Source organism: Triturus cristatus, chromosome 2_2 (genome assembly GCF_964204655.1).
Source record: "Triturus cristatus chromosome 2_2, aTriCri1.1, whole genome shotgun sequence".
Lineage (NCBI taxonomy): Eukaryota > Metazoa > Chordata > Amphibia > Caudata > Salamandridae > Triturus > Triturus cristatus.
Genome location: NC_140582.1, coordinates 69,202,622 through 69,222,466, shown reverse-complemented (window position 1 = coordinate 69,222,466; position 19,845 = coordinate 69,202,622). Strand labels below are relative to the sequence as shown.

General features: G+C 47.5%; 1 protein-coding gene across 1 annotated transcript in view; it reads right to left on the bottom strand.

Annotated features, from left to right (window-relative positions):
- Nucleotides 1–19,845, bottom strand: part of LOC146861862 (uncharacterized) — a 105,826-nt gene that overhangs the window by 33,215 nt on the left and 52,766 nt on the right. Inside the window, exon 4 of the mRNA XM_085641034.1 lies at nucleotides 1,548–1,661. Coding sequence (XP_085497160.1) covers nucleotides 1,548–1,661 — 114 coding nt within the window. The remainder of the gene's footprint in view (nucleotides 1–1,547; nucleotides 1,662–19,845) is intronic.

Here is a 19,845-nt window from a genome sequence, read left to right as displayed (position 1 = left end):
CGTTGTCAGATTCAAGGGGAAAGAGGTACGAGAAATCGGTGGAAGCCAGAGGGAAGAACAGGACCAGAAGTCCAGGCTGTGATGAGACACTATGAGGTAAGAAGGACAAGACTTGTTTTGGATGGGAGGCAAAGGGAGTCAGGAGATCTCCGGAGAAGAGGCAACAACACAGCCGTATTTGGCTTGCGGCAAGTAATCCGTTGCTGGTGGCAATCCAGGGAAGAGATTACACAGGCAGAGGGGAAGGATTGTCCTGAACAGACTGAGTAATTGCACAATAAAGGACAATCACATTTGGCGTTCAGTTGTGGAGCAGGGATCACTCATGATCAGAGTCCCTCACAACTACTTTTAAGCTTTACTGAACTGACCTCTGGTGCAGGACTTTGTTCTGTTTCTCCTGAGGGAATCCATGGACGTGCAATGTAAAGTTGTAGGGAGAGAAACAGGACCCAGTGACTGAGACGGGGGAACCAGGAACGAAAAACTTCAGATCAGATCTGGATGAGGGACAACCTTGAGGCCAAGGAGCCTGGAGAATGGAAATCAGGGAGCGGGGCTGTGCTGGGAAGATGGGGCCTTTCTTCCTGGGTGCTTAACTGTGGTTTATGGCAAGTTACGTCAAAAACAATAAACCAGAAACTGTATGTCACCAAAAACCTGAGTCCACAAGTAATTGGCCTGAGACATGCTCTTTATCAATAGAACAAATAAATGAAGAAAATGTATTCAGAGTGAGAGATTAAATTTAATGTGAAGTTATTGGAATTTGCACATCCTTTCATTCTTTTTCTTTTTCTTTGGATGCCTAGAGATTGCGTTCCCACGTCTTTCGGTTTTGTTCTCTAGTATGTTTTTATTGCCTGGAAATATATTCTCTGCCTTGTACCCTGAGAAGTACAAAAGTGGTTAGGAAGGTGCACAATTGAACAGCAAATTTCTCATTCTCCTTCTATTCCCCAATTTCTACTATTTACTGTTTTTACCAGTCTATCTCTTTGTTCCGCTCTCATTACCTTTTTCTTTCTTTCATATTCCAATTTTCTTGCCCACCTCTGTGTTTCCGCTCACAATTTCTATTCTTTTCCTGGCAATTCTCTGTTTCTCTTGGGTATCTTTCACCGTATCTCCTTAGGAAATCTCACTTTCTCTTCTTCCCCTTGGTTTTCACAGTATTTCCCTATCTGCTATGTATGTTTCATTATCTGCTAATGTTGATTCAAACATTTTATTTTCGGTGTCTCTCCTAGGCATACCTCTCTCGTTTACCCACCAGATTTCAATACTGCTACAGTCCATTATCGCGTGCCTGAACTAGACATCTGTTTCATACTCAGCTGTTATAATCCAAATTTTCTCGTGCTCCACAGTTCATATTTTTCACCCTTCCAGTATTTACCAGAGACCTTTGTTATGGTAAATGGAATTAAGTGTTTACAACATGGCTGATGACCCACATCGCTTCTTGGACATTTGTGTACAGGGAGCATGCATTATGTCTTCTAACTTTGAACCAAAGCAGTGAAGAAAACACAACTCATCCTCACCGGTATTTTGGCCATTGGTTAATTCTTTTTTTTCTGAGGACTGTGATTTTGTAAGGTGTAGATTTTCCTTATTTCTTATTTTAAGTAGAAGTTCTGGGTCAGTCTTCATTTCACCTGAAATAACAAAAAATATTGAATAATTTCTGTAGTGCATTAATTTGTTATCTTCGCCATCCTGGCATTGGGAGCTTCTCTGATTCTCCGGTTACCTTAATATCTTCAAGTAATATTTTGTTGACAGCATATGAACAACTCTCAGGCTCCATAGCCATTTAGTTTCTTATTCAAATTTAAACAGTATAAAAAAATCTCCAGATTTCTGAAGGGAGGGCTAAATCCAGTAGAAAATCGATCTGTGACATTTCTTCCACAAAACTATTCACTATGGTGCAGAAATTTCGATCAGTGGATTCTCACGAGGATAGACCATCTCTTGTGGCTTTCAGAGGACTTTTTATCACTAGCCAAGTAAAAAAGGTGCAATTCTAAGGAGCCAGCATAAAAAGGGACAGCAACTCGAAAAGCAACTCCTCAATTACGTAACTTTTTTTGCTACATAAGGGAAAGTAAGGCCTGGTCTAATCTTGCACTTTTAATTAAAAAAAACCCTACACAATTTATAAAATATTAATTTAATTCAAATGTACACCTTCGGGTAGGAAATACTGTAAAGATTCTCTCGCCAGCCTTTTCCATGCATGTAAACCAAGAAGTTTCCCACTAAAACGGATAATAAAAGATCCATGTAAATAGAGAAGTGCTCTTTACTGACCTTTTTATATGAATTAGAAAGTGTGTTTCAAGCAAACAAATCATACCGTTCAAATATGTTTTCATGTTTGAAACACACGATTGATTTATAACATGCCAGATTATACCATGGCTAAGAAATGGTACATAATAAACCCTTACATGCAAAACATTTTATCCCACTTTCTACTGCATCTAGCCCCTGTGTTTGAGATTATCAATCATAACACAAATGTATTTTAGCCACAATGCTAAACAACATCTGAAGTGCTTTCTGGAATTGCTGGAATTTTTTATTCAAACCGCAATTACTGTTTTAAATGTCTAATACCTAAGATTTTGCGCCAGAGGATCGTGATCATATGTCACCTAGACCTTTTGTCCATATTTCCATATATTTTAAAGTATCTAAAAGAGGAAAAAAGTACTTGCAATTACATTTATTAAAAATAGCTTTCTTTCTGTAAATGTATCAGAGCTCTTACATTTGCTAGCTAGCGCCTTGAGACCCTCACGGGTGATTTGCCATGCTCTATAAATGTTTGATTGATTGATTTGTAATTCAGTATGTCCTAAAATACCTAAAATTCGAATTATCTTTTTTTCCACAAGTACATTATTATTTTTGTAAAAGTTATCACTTTTTCATTTTACTACTGTTAGAAATGTGGGTCTCTAATTGGCAGAGGTAGATGCCTACGTCCAAATAAGAACCCTTGCTTCTAATCAGTTTAAGGGGGATACACACTTTAGATAACCCCTGCTCACCCCCTGGGTAGCTTGGCATGAGCAGACAGACTTATCCCAAAGGCAATGTGTAAAGTATTTGTACACAAAACACACAGTAATACAGTGATAACACCACAAATAGACACTACACCAGTTTAGAAAAATAAAGTATCTTTACTTAAACTCAACAAGACCAAAACGACATCAAATCCAACATACAGGTAATGAAATATGACTTTAAATCAGTTATTGCAAAAATAAAGGAGGTAGAAAAAATATAACTCCACCTTGGGCTATTGCAACGTTGTGCCAACAATAAATCAAAAGTACGGAGCCGACCTCGAGTAGAGCGGGGTCATGCACAGAGTCACACGGACCCCCAAACAAGCAGTACCTTGGAAACGAAGTCTATGACGATGCGCGGTGTCGTGGTAATGACACGTCGGTGCCGAGGTCAAGGCCGGCTTCCTGGCTGCCATGTGGGAGGTGAGGCGTCTTGTCCGCGAGGAGGCGACATGTAGAGTCCAGGACAGGGGACGTTGGTTCCGGTGACGGTGCAAAGTCAGCGAGTTCGTGGAGTCATCCTCGGTGGTTATTGATGCCACGATAACAGGATGCAGGCGCTGGCGATGACGGAGTCGGTGCAAGCACTGGCGTAGGTCACGGCCGATTGCTGCAGGCGTTGGCAGGCGGCGAAGGGCGTCGGAGTTGCGGTGCAGGCCAGGCGGTGCGTCGTTCACTTCACAAGCGGTGCACTGGGCCTCGGTGCAGGTCGTGGCACCACAGGAGCGTCGCTGACGGTGTCGGAAACTGGTTTTCTTGCTTCTTTTAGGTTTCTTCCAGCTCCCAACAGCAGGAACAACCTCCAGAGGCCCAAACCTGGAATAGGCACCTCCTGGCAGGTCAGACCTCTCAGCACGAGGGTTCAGGGGAGCTGGGGGTGAAGTCTTTGTGTCCCCGAAACTTCAGAACAGGAGCCAGCACACTTCAGGCCCTTGGAGATCTGCTTCAAGAAGGTTCAAATCAAAGTTCCAGTCTTTGTCGTCTTCTTGGCAGAAACAGCAACTGCAGGCCACCCCACAAAGCACACACCAAAGGGGAGTTCTCCTCCTCACAGCTCTTCAGCTTCTCTCCTAGGCAAAGGTTCCTCTTGAGTTTAGAAGTACTCTCAAGTACAGGGTTTTTTAGGTCTAATACTTATACCCAAACATGTCTTTGTTCTCTTTGTGCAAGGATCTCTGAGCCCAGTCCAAACCAGTTCTGTCCACACTGGTGCAGCATGACCGCAGGGTGTGGAGACAGCATTGTGCAAGGGAGACAGGCCCTATTCAGTTGCAAGGAAATCCCCTCCCACTACTCTAAATTCAGCCAGGGTGTAGGAGAGTGGAATCTGACTAATGGTTGCCCCCAACTTTTTGCCTGGTATTGGAATGGTTTTTGACTAGTCTGGCTGGGATCCTGCTATCCAGGACCCCAGCCTATCTGCTTTCTCCCTAAAACTGATGTGAGTACTCTAGGTACAAACCTAATTGGATGCTGGGCATGCCCTACCAGTCCCTTGTAGATAGTACCCTAGGTACCCAGGCCATGGGTCCCCCAGTAGGCCTACCAGGGCTGCAGCACTTATTGTGCCACCCTGGGACAGCCATACCAACTGACACCACCAGACCACTACTGTAGTCTGGGTAAGGTGGTGCTAGCACCCCTTACAGGGATATAGGTACCCTATATCCCACCCCATTACAACACATGTACTATCATAGGTCACCCCTATAGCAGGCCTTGCTAATCCTACAGGGCAGGGTGCTGAGGTATGTGTGAGGGGGGACCCCTACATGAGTAGGGCCTCTCTGCAACCTTCATAAAATAATTACTGGGTTGTTTGTAGTGTAGCCATACCATATACTCTTAACCGCATTATAAGTCTATCGCGATACCGCGATAACTTGAGAATGGCTACACAGAACCATATCGTGTTTGGTGTCAAACATGTAGGAATCATACCCCCAGTCCAGCCATGGGCATGAGGGTACGATTCCCCCCTGCTAGAGGGGCGATATGGGAATAGCGGTAGAATTTAGACACCATTTAAAAGTGCACAAGTTTCACAAAATGGCTACTGCCCGCCACCTACACGACCCTGGCTGGCTGTTGCTGGGGAAAACCCCAGCCTCGCCAGCTGGACAATAGGGCTCCTGTGGCAGAGAGGTGCTAGCATCTCCCCAGACAGGATAATGTGGATTGGAACTGGGTGGGTGCACCAAATGTCCTTTCAGAGTTGCACGTAGGCAGCTGCAGAGACCTAATTCTGCATACACCGCTTGGAACCGGTTCAGGGGCATCCTGCCCCTCGCCCAGGTGGTAAACACACAAAGGGGAGAGCGTGTAGCCACCCTTACCCGCCTCACCACTCATTGGTGGACACTACTCTGGACACTCCCCTAATCTTGGGGATAAAGGTGAATAACGTGGCCCCAGAGCCTCAGATTAATCTTGAACTTTACAGTCTTGACCTTCGACTTGCTGCTGCCCAGCTGACGGTAGAAAGCTCCCTTGGGATAAAGGAGTTATCCCCCTGCTTGGCAGGCACCTGAAACACTGCAAGTGACCCGGTTGGAACCTCGCTGCTCCTACGGACTTCGACGACTTCCAGCACCCTTGAGGTGGGTTTACAGCGCATCCCAGAGGTCAGTGAGTGTGCTCAACGAGTTTGGGCACTGTGGACCGCGTGGGTGCCGAGATCCCCAATACCCCAGGACACCGGCCACCTCTTGCGTAGCACACGACCCTGACCAGTGGGGAAGTTGTGCTTTGGCCCGTTTTCGAGCCAACCACTCTACAGCAATTGTGCCAAAGACCAGCGCCCTAGCCCCCTCCGGTGGCCCGTGGGTGCCCTTTTACGCACGCCAAATTGCCGCCTCCCGTGGTCCCTTGTCTCTCGACTTGTGGGCCCTAGCGGAGGTCTATTTCTACAATCAAGAGTTCCCCTGGTTGCTCCAGGCCTGCTCTACAGTCTTTCCAAAGGAGACCTCTCCCAGACCTCGTGGGTCTGCACTGTAGCCGATTTGTTTATTCTTCGTGGGTTGCGGTTGCCAAGGCTTAGTGGATCCAATCCGGATACTAACACCGCAGCGACCCTCATCCGACGTGGGACAGTCACCCTCCGGAAGCTGGCCTTCCTTGAAGCCTCCCGGAGCCCGTGGCTGCAGATCCAAGCTACAGCACTTCGCACCTGAAGCACCCGACATCGAAGGGCTCTTTGCTTTGAGCCTCCTGGTCACTTTGTCGTGACCCAGACTCTGTCCCCTCTGCTTTCAGGTTCTTCTCTACAATCTTCACATCTTTGATCTTCACGGCATCATCGACGCTTTTGGCTAGCAGCACTTTTGAACATTTTCCTATAGAAAATCAGCCCGCGACCCGACACCAGAATCGACCTATGCACCCGGCTTCCCTGGGGCAGGTAACAGTGGTACCTCGGTACTCTCGTGGTAGTGGGCTCCTCAAAAGCTTAAGTCTAAAGTTTTAACTTTGTACTCCTGCTAGAAGTGACTTTAATCTGTGTAATTTCAACCGCGACATTCTCCATAGACTATAATAGAGATCCCGATAGCAGCTATTTCCACTGCACGCGCCTCCCGTGGGTCCCCTTCCTCATAACCTGGGGTGGATTCTTAAGGGGCCAGCGATCCTAAATGCCCTAGGCATTGTCTGTAGAATTGTCGTGGTTCTTATACCACTTTTATTGATATATGGTTTGGTCCCCCCTGGGGCCCATTGATTCCTGTGCTATTTATTGTGTTTATAAATGCTTGTTTGAAGTGTACCTTTGCCACTAGCCTCATAAAGAGACTGAGGGATTCTGTCTAGAATAAATACATATATTTTATATATATACCTGTGTGGGCTACTCTTTAATTTGGTTATTCAAGAGGTTATTATGGTAAAACAATAAGCTTAACACTCCTTCAAGACTTAGCCTGAAGGCTGCTCTCCACAGCTACCACTAGGATAGCTTTCTTTAAAGGTTGTCTTAAACCTATCATCAATAAGAGTCGACTTGAACTGGTGCAAGGTGTCCCTATAACTAGGAGACAGCATATGCCAGGCCAACTTCTCACATTGGTGTGCAACGGTTGGATTCAAGCTTGCCATTGTTTTACCAGATAACAAATTGAATTTCTAAAGTGAAAGCCACTTGGTACCAAAGGTACATATAAATTCAAGCTAGAATACAATAAGTTCTACTGAACTTAGGAGTTGTGTGTAGAGGGTTTAGCACACCTTGACTACAACTCAAGAGAAGGTTCAGTAGGCCACACCTAGAGTAGGTAGATGCACCACTATCACTACACTAGAAATGTCTTTGAATGGAGGTGCCCATAAGGCTTTGGAAGGATCCCAGCCAACAAATATGATGATCTCTCTTTTGCTGAGCTTAGGGAGATGTGCACCACTAGGCAACTTAAGACAAACAAAGGTGCCAACACCCAACGCCTCAGGGAAATCCTGCTCATAGCAGACTTTAAGCAGACTTTAGTGTCTGATGGGGTAAGCAGGAAGGGTGGGCATCCCTCTGAAGAGGACACTCCCAGAGTGGACTCTGATGAGGACCAGGGAGAGGATAGTGATCCTGACCTGGAAGAACCAGACCACTCACAACATGGAGGTGATGGCCCAAGAGGCACTCTCTCCATCCCTAAAGGGAGAGTGGTGGATCCAAGTAGAAGGAACAGATCCCCCTCAGTGGGGTCCAACTATTCTAGGAGATCCAAAAGGACCTCTGCATCTCCTCAGAGGAGAGAATCCTCCCAAGAGAGGAAATGCAGACTGATCCAGTTTGAGCAGGCAAAGCTACAGCTCGGGAGAGAACAGTTAGCATTGGACAGGGAGTCCCTGGAGCTTCAGAAAGCTTCAAGAAAGTGGGGTCTAGAGACCCCTGGTGGCAGTGATGAAACCCCTAGAGTTAGAGAGAAAGTCCCTGACAATAGGAACCTCCACAAGATTGTGCCCCCCTATAAGACAGGGGAGGATATCCACAAATGGATCTCTGCTCTTGAGAGGGCCTGTAAAGTACAAAGGGTCCCAGTAGAGCAGTGGGCAGCAATCCTGTGGCTCTCCTTTGCAGACAAAGGTAGAGACAAGCTCCTCTCTGTAAGAGAAGAGGATGTAGATGATTACTATATCTTGAGAGATGCTTTAATAGATGGGTTTGGCTTAACCACTGATCAATACAGACTTAAGTTCAGAGACACCCAAAAAGCACAGGATCAAGATTGGGTAGACTTTGTTGATTGTGCTACCAAGGCATTGGAAGGTTGGTTAAATGTCAGTAAAGTTAATGATTATAAAGGATTGTACAATCTCATAATGAGGGAGCAGATTCTGAATAATTGTCATAACCAACTCTTCCACCAGCACCTGGTGGACTCTGATCTGACCTCTCCCCAAGAATTGGAAAAGAAGGCAGACAAATGGGTCAGAACCAGGATCAGGCCCAAGAACCAAGGTGGTGACCAGAAGAAAGATTCTACCAAGCCCAAAGAGAAAGGTGGGGATAACAAAACAGAAAAGTCCCCTGAAGGGCCCCAAAAACCCAGTGCTGGGGGTGGGTCCCAAAATACTTCCTCTTCTAACAAGAAACCATATTGCCATGTGTGTAAGCAACCTGGCCACTGGAAAACTGACTCCAGCTGTCCAAAGAATGGCAATAAAGAAAATGTTCCTCCCATTGCAGCTCCAACACCTCCTGTTACTACTAGTAGTAATCACCCAGGTGGTGGGAGTGCACCCAAAAATTTAGTTGGGCTTTCTTGGGGAACGCAGGTGGATTCTGGCCTAACCAGGTCCCCTGCACAAGCAACTCTAGTCTGTGATGGTGGCATGGGGTTTGCCAACTTTACCATGAGCCCCTTTATCCTGGGCAGGTACAGACAAGAGCCCATGATCAATGGTCAGACGGCTGTGGCCTACAAGGACACAGGGGCCAGTGTCACCATGGTGACCAAGAGGCTAGTGCCCCTAGAACAGCTTTTACCGGGGTTTAGCTACCAGGTGACCAATATAGATGGAATCAGGACAGACCATCCCATGGCAGTGGTAAATCTCAGCTGGGGAGGGTCACTGGCCCCAAGAGAGTGGCAGTGTCCCCAAACTTGCCTGTAGATTGTCTACTGGGGAATGATCTGGAAATCTCAGCCTGGGCTGAGGTGGATCACAAGCCCACTTGAAAATGGTAGGCATCCCTGAGAGAGTGGATGAGCCCTTAAAGGCCTCACCTCCACCCCAGGAGAAAGTAAAAAGAGTGAAGCCTGAAACTATGGATCACTCTACCCAAACAGAGAGCATAGGGGAAGAGGAACAGTCCTCCCCCCACCAGACTAAAGGTAAGGGTCAAGTTTCTCAGGGAACTGATCCTGCCCCTTGTGAAGTAACTGCCCCAGAAGTGGACAGGCCTGGCCTGGCCACCTCTCTGATGGCAGGGGATCCTTCCAAGGTGGTACCCAGTCTGGAGCAGGTATCCTGCCCCTCTCTACCCTGCCTCAGTCAGCCCAGGGCTGCAGGGGTCAGGGAGGTCAGTGGACCCTTAATGGGCCCCTGCCCAGAGGAACCCCCTCATCAGCAGATTAGGGACACCCAGCAGAGTAGTTCTAGCCAGGTGAATATTCCTCTACAAACTGAGGGATCCCCCTTACCCCTAGGTATAGGCACCCCTCAAATGGATGTTGTTGGGCACAGGAAACCTGGGGCATAGTTGCCCCAAACCTTCCAGTGCCCTCCACTATTGCAACCAAAGGGACCCAACCCCCAGCTGTAGGCAGCCAGAGGTTGACCCTTAGGGCCAGATATGACACAATCATGGGCAGAAAGGCTTCCATGGTGACCAGTGACCTGAGGAGGTTGAGACCAACCCAAATAGGGCATCACTTCCAGACTCAGACACCCCACCAGCCCACCTCTGACCCAAAAACCAATACAGGTAATTTCCCTAGACTTTGGAGAAACTCTAGAACCCCTTGGGGTAGGATTTCCCAAGTGGACCATGAGACAGGGAGCAACCATGCTAGTGCAGGTTCTTCCTTATATGGCCACTCAGGAAATAAAGGCTTATCTGGACAAGGTTAGCCTTATCTCCTTTCGTTGGGGGGGTTATGTAGGAGAGTGGAATCTGACTAATGGTTGCCCCCAACTTTTTGCCTGGTATCTGCTTTCTCCCTAAAACTGATGTGAGTACTCTAGGTACAAACCTAATTGGATGCTGGGCATGCCGTACCAGTCCCTTGTAGATGGTACCCTAGGTACCCAGGTCATGGGTCCCCCAGTAGGCCTACCAGGGCTGCAGCACTTATTGTGCCACCCTGGGACAGCCATACCAACTGACACCACCAGACCACTACTGTAGTCTGGGTAAGGTGGTGCTAGCACCCCTTACAGGGATATAGGTACCCTATATACCACCCCATTACAACACATGTACTCTCATAGGTCACCCCTATAGCAAGCCTTGCTAATCCTACAGGGCAGGGTGCTGAGGTATGTGTGAGGGGGGACCCCTACATGAGTAGGGCCTCTCTGCAACCTTCGTAAAATCATTACTGGGTTGTTTGTAGTGTAGCCATACCATATACTCTTAACCGCATTATAAGTCTATCGCGATACCGCGATAACTTGAGAATGGCTACACAGAACCATATCGTGTTTGGTGTCAAACATGTAGGAATCATACCCCCAGTCCAGCCATGGGCATGAGGGTACGATTCCCCCCTGCTAGAGGGGCGATATGGGAAAAGCGGTAGAATTTAGACACCAATTTAAAAGTGCACAAGTTTCACAAAATGGCTACTGCCCGCCACCTACACGACCCTGGCTGGCTGTTGCTGGGGAAAACCCCAGCCTCACCAGCTGGACAATAGGGCTCCTGTGGCAGGGAGGTGCTAGCATCTCCCTAGACAGGATAATGTGGATTGGAACAGGGTGGGTGCACCAAATGTCCTTTCATAGGGGACGCGCAGCGCTAGGAGTGTGGTGGACTTCTTTACGAGGACTGTGCAAACTACCTAATCCAGGAGACCTCGGGGGCAGTGTGTCACCAGCAGTAGCCCCTCCCTCCCTCCAGCGATTGAAAAGCACCTCGCGCCTCCCGCTTCGTGGGACGCGCAGCGCTAGGAGTGTGGTGGACTTCTTTACGAGGACTGTGCAAACTACCTAATCCAGGAGACCTCGGGGGCAGTGTGTCACCAGCAGTAGCCCCTCCCTCCCTCCGGCGATTGAAAAGCACCTCGCGCCTCCCGCTTCGCGGGACGCGCAGCGCTAGGAGTGTGGTGGACTTCTTTACGAGGACTGTGCACACTACCTAATCCAGGAGACCTCGGGGGCAGTGTGTCACCAGCAGTAGCCCCTCCCTCACTCCGGCGATTGAAAAGCACCTCACGCCTCCCGCTTCGCGGGACGCGCAGCGCTAGGAGTGTGGTGGACTTCTTTACGAGGACTGTGCAAACTACCTAATCCAGGAGACCTCGGGGGCAGTGTGTCACCAGCAGTAGCCCCTCCCTCCCTCCGGCGATTGAAAAGCACCTCGCGCCTCCCGCTTCGCGGGACGCGCAGCGCTAGGAGTGTGGTGGACTTCTTTATGAGGACTGTGCAAACTACCTAATCCAGGAGACCTCGGGGGCAGTGTGTCACCAGCAGTAGCCCCTCCCTCCCTCCGGCGATTGAAAAGCACCTCGCGCCTCCCGCTTCGCGGGACGCGCAGCGCTACGAGTGTGGTGGACTTCTTTACGAGGACTGTGCAAACTACCTAATCCAGGTGACCTCGGGGGCAGTGTGTCACCAGCAGTAGCCCCTCCCTCCCTCCGGCGATTGAAAAGCACCTCGCGCCTCCTGCTTCGCGGGACGCGCAGCGCTAGGAGTGTGGTGGACTTCTTTACGAGGACTGTGCAAACTACCTAATCCAGGAGACCTCGGGGGCAGTGTGTCACCAGCAGTAGCCCCTCCCTCCCTCCGGCGATTGAAAAGCACCTCGCGCCTCCCGCTGCGCGGGCCGCGCCGGGCCAAGCCCGGGCAAAGGGCGGGCCGTCTACGGCCGTCCAAGGCTGAACGAGGCTGGGCTGGGCCACCCCCCCTGTCGCTGGTTGTAGAGTTTTTATCAGACGCTGTGGAGAAAGGTGCGCGATACCCACACTTATCTATTGTTTACGCACATATTGAGGCCGGACTCATCTCTGTAACTCTTGTCATATCCTTTTTGCATTTTATTAGCAAATCATTGCCCTTGATTCATACTTAACAAAGCATAATGGCTACACGCCCAATTAAATCTAGGCATTCCTTGGTGGGGGGTTCGGTCAGGGGAACTTTAGACAATTTCATTACCAGGGCCGCTACCATATTAGAACAAGAGATTGCCATCACAGAGCGCCGTCTATCATTGGACCCTATCTATCAGAAGCGCTCGTCCTTGGGCCACATTCAACAGGTTCCCTCACCTCCGACCTCGAATACGGGCCCAGATTTTATGCTTAATGTTGGCCCCTCATTGTTGTCACACGACACAATAGATATTCCGGACATACCAAAGGCTATTATTACATGTTCCCCCAATTCCCAATTATTAACGGACACTTCCTTTGAGGATCTAACTCCAATCCAATCCGTTAAGTCAGTCAAGAGAAAAATTGTAAAAAACAGACCTTCTCCTCCCAAACTCGTAGTAAAAAAAACCGCAGCACAAAAAAAAAGAAATAAAACTAGGAAAGATCATCATCTAGAGTCTCCTAATCTTACGTCTCAACTAACGCTGAACCCTACTCGAGTAAGGCCTTTAAAAGCCACGATACAGCCTCCCACATCACCTTTCTCCAACTTACTGGCTGATATAGAGCATTTGGTAAAATCCCTATTATCACCTTTAGTAGAGAGAGTTAAAAACATCGCAAAACAGTTAACATCTTTGGAAACATCACACGCTTCACTCATTGCATCAAACAGCGAACTGAATATCCTTCTATCTAAAAATCCCATTTTGGACGCTGGGCTTCTTCCATCTACTCAAACACTTAATCAGCCCAGCCCACTGAATTGTACGGAGAACATACCCGTCCCCTTGCCTATAGTAGAGAAAAATTCCACCGCCGAAGGGACCGCAAGAGGAGATCGACTTCTCCATCCTGCAGAGCCCTCGGGTAAAAATGCTAATCGCCAGCCCTTTTCGAATAATATGCTGGAAATGACTTCCCATATCGACTTGCCCCCTGAAGCAGCCCCTTACGTTGTGACACTCACCGGCGTCCCAGAGCTTGCTCCGGGTAAAACGGAGAGATACCAGGAACTTAAAAATAAAGTAGTACACTGGTTAAGCCAAAATAGACCAGTACCCCCCGAAATTAATGGCGAAATATTGCACGTGAGAAGACTGAAATGGTTGGGCCCAAGACCGAAGGATATTCAAGGAGATATCATTATAATCAACTTTGGGGATCGCAGGGCACCACCCCACATAGTGGACTGGTACACAGCGCGCAGGGGCGCGGGTATCTCAACGCACGACCTAAGTTATTTTTACCCCCGCTCCCTTCTGTCAAATCCCCCAAAATCACATCTAGCACCGAGGATAAATACTGAGGCCCACCATTTCACTTTACCCACTTTCAATAGATTCGCAACTCTCTCTGGTTTGGATGATCAAGATTGACTTTTTAACTCTGCAGTCATGGCTGATAATTCCCCTAAAATGAACTCTTTGCCAATTATTTTTGATTCCGATTATCTTAATCTTAATAAAAATACTTCGTCTGTTGACAACGTTGTGAGGAACCCAACCTATGGCCATGTCCTTCATCCCCCAACTTCTGAACCAATTATCCCAATTGACTGCTTATCAACCAACTCTTCCTTGATTAAACATTAAATGAGGGATATTTCCTTCCTTTCAATCCCCCTGCAATTTCAGGAATTTACTGTGATCCCAATAGATCCCATGATTGGTAACACCTGTACGGACGTATCCCTACTGGGTGATAGCCTTTTGTCTTGGAACGTGGCAGGTCTCCTTGACAAATTGACTAACCCCGCATGGGCCCAAATCGTTTCCCGATACAGCATCATCTGTTTACAGGAAACTTGGACTATCACAGAGCTTCATCTCCCAGGGTACCAGACTTTCCATACTCCAGCTTCCCCCAGTCTTCATGGGAGAAATAAGGGGGGACTTTCCATTTACATTTCCGTAGAAAGCCGACTAAAACCAGTACATGTTACAGGGACCCTAAATTACCAGATCATTAGCTTAACTGGTGGTTTTTACAGGAACATCATCCTGGTTAACTTCTATAATAATATCCCAAGTTCTCACCAGGACCTGGTTCTTAATGGGCTAAAGGCCGATTTAATAAACATAGAGAACCAATCTAAATCTGACATGCTAATCATTTGGTTGGGTGATTTCAACTGCCCCTTGTGCCCACAGAGTATCAATGGTACCTGTGGAATGGTCACTGATACCGATGACCCTTCTACCCATTTTCGGCACACCAAACTAGGAGACCTTTTAAATGGTTTAACATCTCACTTTAACCTATCCTATGCCAACGAACTATGTCTCCCATCTAAGTGCTTTAAACCTACTTATAATGGGCGAGGCTGTCACACTATAATCGACTATATCCTAATATCTTCCAGGTACTCAGGGTCCATACTTAACTGGGAGACCCTTGACACTCCCATCAGTGATCACTACCCTATCGGGGTGACTTTAAAATTAACCTCGCACGCTAAGCACAAGGCTAGGAAGAATCCCCTCTACACTCCACCACTGAGGACGGGAACCACTACGGGGCTTTACCTAAAATGGGACAAAGTAGTCCCCCCCATTTTCCTTAACTCTCTGGTTAAGAATACATATGACCACATCCAAATATGCCTGTCAATCACAGAAAATCCCCAGGCAATAGGTCATTCTTTCTCCATAATCTTGTCGGAAATTAAAAGATTGCTTGCACGCGCCCCAAGGAATTCCTCCTCATGCAGCCATGGCTGGTTTGACAGGTCCTGTTCCACAGCCTTGCGACTCTTGAAAGTTGCCTTAAAATCTAATCCCAAAAGCCGCCTGGAAGTCCAGCAAGCCAGACAAAATTATCGCACTGCCCGCCAGGTTAGGAAAAAAAAGCTGAAGTCAGAGGCCTGGCAAGCACTCCTGGAAGCCTCCAGTGATAGGGATAACACCGCCTTCTGGAGAGCAGTTAATGCACATTTTTTCCGACTTTCCCAGCCCCCAAACTTGGACTCAGCCATAACTGCCGAAATTTGGGTTAAACACTTTAGTACCTTATATAATCCTTCTGATCCGGCAGACCGCCTGAGCGTGCGGGAAAACAACTCTAATTCCCCGTCAGATTTAAATATTTCCACTCTTTTTCCCTTGAACATCTTTTTTGACCACGCCGAGGTACTTGTGGCATTAAAAGAAAGTCCTTCAGGGAAGGCTCCAGGCCCGGACTGTGTACCCATAGATGTTTGTAAATCACAGCCAGACCTATGGGCTCCTTTGCTTACCAATGTTCTGAACTCCTTGAATACCACAGGTTTTATTTCCACCTGGCCCGAGGCGATTGTCGTCCCGATTTTTAAAAAAGGCGATAGGGATAACCCCGCCAATTATCGCCCAATTTCCTTGCTAGACTCCCTCATGAAGGTAGCTGGGCGAATCATTCTAAATAGAATACATGACTGGATAAATGACCAAGACATTATCTCTAATCTTCAATATGGCTTTAGACATGGCAAAGGCACCATAGAGCAAGGTCTGAATCTGACTCTTATAATAGCCAAATACACTCAGGCTAAAAAAGGTAACCTTTTTATAACCTTTGTAGACCTTAGCTCCGCATTCGATTGCGTCGATCATGAGCTGCTATGGGAATCTCTTGTAGAGATAGGTTTAGATCCCCCCATTCTCGCATTTATCAAAGAGCTTTACAGGGGAGCTTCAGCCCGCGTCAGATATGGTAGAAATGGAGAATGCTCTGATAGGTTTTACATCAGGCGAGGTGTCAGACAGGGATGCATACTAGCTCCCCTACTCTTCACCCTCTACATTCATTCTGTAGGCCATCACCTAAACAGATCTTTCCACGACTACCCTACCATAAACGGCAAACCCATACGCATCCTCCTCTATGCGGACGATGCAGCAATTATGTCCCAGACCCGCATGAGATTACAAAGGGCAGTCGACGAATTCACTGTCTTCATGTCAAGGAGAGGCCTTAACGTTAATGCCTCCAAAACCTTCACCATGTCTTGTGGCTTAGGGATTGGGAAAAAACAATGTTCTATCTTTTTGAACGGCAGAAAACTGGATAGCACTGATAGATTCCCTTACCTGGGTATTATCTTTAACAAAAGGGGTACCTGGCGGGCTGCTGCACAAGCCAGAGGCTTAGCATTGTCTAAAGCTATCGGTGCACTGACCAACTTCTCTAAGAAACTCGGGGGCCGCCCGATAAACCCCTTACTACAGATCTACCGGGCCAAGTGCATTTCAGCCGGCACTTATGGATCCGGGATCTGGGGGATCGAACCTGTTGACCAAATTCAACGCCTTGAGAACGTCTTCTTGCGTTATCTCTTGGCTGTTCCACGTGGTACATCCACTTATTTGGCGCACACTGAACTAGGTCTTACATATATCGCGGACACGATCAACTCTGCCCCCATTATCCTTTGGCATAAAGTCTGGACTAATCAAGAGACACCTTTTAACAGAGAAATTATCACAGATTGTCTCAAATTGAACGAGGTCAAGAACATTAAATGGCTGAATTACGTAAAGAACTTGTTTTCTGATTTAGGGCACCCTGAATTTTTTTCTGATCCCTCAACTCTAAATAATATACCAAGAGTTACGTTAAAACGTCTCGTCTTAAATTACCTGAGTAGCCGTCGGTGGTCCTTAGAAAAACAAAAGAGCACCATCGTCGACTATCATCAAATGACTATTACCAATGGGATTCAGCAATATTTACTCCTAGAACCATCGCCCTTTATTCGTATGCTGACACTTTTTTCAGACTTTTAACATTCCCCAACCCAAATTGCTGGTCTAGTGTTTTGGAGAAATGCCCCTGTGACGATTTGTCAAAGCAATCTAATATTCACTGCATCTTATTCTGCAGATTCTATCAACGGCCAAGGGCTATCTTTTTGAAACCTCTGCTTAAATCATGGGGACTATATTCATGCAGAGCAGCTTACCATAAATTAAAATCTCTGGAAACCCCTTTAGCCTTGGCTGCCGTCTCATCTCATCTGAAAATGACTGTGAAATTGAGGGCATCAATGCAGATTTAGTTGACACATGTCTTAATGTCCTGTCGTGTACCTGCATTTTAATTGATCTTGTGATAGTCGAAAAATAATTGAAACTTTATCCGTTATATTCTTTTAATCATTTTAATGAATTTCTTTTTATATATTTATGTATATGTACTTTTATGATACTGTTTTTACATATCGAATAAAGTTCATTATTACCTATTACCTTTCAGAGTTGCACGTAGGCAGCTGCAGAGACCTAATTCTGCATACAACGCTTGGAACCGGTTCAGGGGCATCCTGCCCCTCGCCCAGGCGGGAAACACACAAAGGGGAGAGGGTGTAGCCACCCTTTCCCGCCTCACCACTCATTGGTGGACACTACTCTGGACACTCCCCTAATCTTGGGGATAAAGGTGAATAACGTGGCCCCAGAGCCTCAGATTAATTTTGAACTTTACAGTCTTGACCTTCGACTTGCTGCTGCCCAGCTGACGGAAGAAATCTCCCTTGGGATAAAGGAGTTATCTCCCTGCTTGGCAGGCACCTGAAACACTGCAAGTGACCCGGTTGGAACCTTGCTGCTCCTACGCACTTCGACGACTTCCAGCACCCTTGAGGTGGGTTTCCAGCGCATCCCAGAGGCCAGCGAGTGTGCTCAACGAGTTTGAGCACCGTGGACCGCGTGGGTGCCGAGATCCCCAATACCCCAGGAAACCGGCCACCTCTTGCGTAGCACACGACCCTGACCAGTGGGGAAGTTGTGCTTTGGCCCGTTTTCGAGCCAACCACTCTACAGCAATTGTGCCAAAGACCAGCGCCCTAGCCCCCTCCGGTGGCCCGTGGGTGCCCTTTTACGCACGCCAAATTGCTGCCTGCCGCGGTCCCTTGTCTCTCGACTTGTGGGCCCTAGCGGAGGTCTATTTCTACAATCAAGAGTTCCCATGGTTGCTCCAGGCCTGCTCTACAGTCTCTCCAAAGGAGACCTCTCCCAGACCTCGTGGGTCTGCACTGTAGTTGATTTGTATATTCTACGGGTGTTGCGGTCGCCAAGGCTTAGTGGATCCAATCCGGACACTAACACCGCAGCGACCCTCATCCGACGTGGGACAGTCGCCCTCCGGAAGCTGGCCTCCCTTGAAGCCTCCCGGAGCCCGTGGCTGCAGATCCAAGCTACAGCACTTCGCACCTGAAGCACCCTACATCGAAGGGCTCTTTGCTTTGAGCCTCCTGGTCACTTTGCCGTGACCCAGACTCTGTCCCCTCTGCTTTCAGGTTCTTCTCTACAATCTTCACATCTTGTTTGAAGTGTACCTTTGCCACTAGCCTCATAAAGAGACTGTGGGATTCTGTCTAGAATAAATACATATATTTTATATATATACCTGTGTGGGCTACTCTTTCATTTGGTTATTCAAGAGGTTATTATGGTAAAACAATAAGCTTAACACTCCTCCTGAAGGCTGCTCTCCACAGCTACCACTAGGATAGCTTTCTTTAAAGGTTGTCTTAAACCTATCATCAATAAGAGTCGACTTGGACTGGTGCAAGGTGCCCCTATAACTAGGAGACAGCATATGCCAGGCCAACTTCTCACACAGGGTCTATCCAGCCCAGCTCTGAGTCATTCAGGAAGGCCCAGGCACACCTCAACCCCCCCACCCCCCCCCCCCCCCAGTGGCTGTCTACAGCGAATGCACATCCCCAGCCCCTGTCACTCCAAAACCAGACAGTCAATACACAAACAGGCAGAGGCACACAGAATGGTTAAACAAGAAAATGCATACGTTCTAAAATTAGCATTTTCAAACACACAATTTAAAAACCATCTTTACTAAAAGATGTGTTATTAAATTCTGAGTTCAGAGAGCCTAAACTTTATTCCTCTATCTTGTCCCATGGGAAGTTATATTTATAAGATGCTATTAATAAACTTCCATTCTAACCTATAGGGCAAGATAGCCTTTCAATGGTGAAAAAGGAAATTGGCATTATTTCACTATCAGGACATCTCACACACATCAGTACATGTCCTACCTTTCACATACACAGCACCCTGCCGAGGGGGATACCCTGGGCCTACCATAGGGGTGCCTTACATGTAGAAAAAGGGAAGGTAAGGGCCTGGCAAGGGGGTGCACTTGCCAAGGCGACATGGCAGTTAACAACTGTGCACAGACACTGCAGTGGCAGGCCTGAGTTACCTTTTCAGAGCTACTCATGTGGGTGGCACAAGCAGTGCTGCAGGCCCACTAGTACCATTTGATTTACAGGCCCTGGCAAACTCCAGTGCACTTTACTAGGGATTTACCATTAAATCAAATATGCCAATCAGGGAGAACCAATTGTCACAACAATTTACACAGAGAGCACTTGCACTTTGACGCTGATCAGCAGTGGCAAAGTGTCCAAAGCATCTAAGCCAGCAAAAACTAAATCCAGCACAGCATCACAAATACAGGAGGTAGAGGCAAAAAGTCAGGGGAAACCACGCCAAAGATGCCAAGTC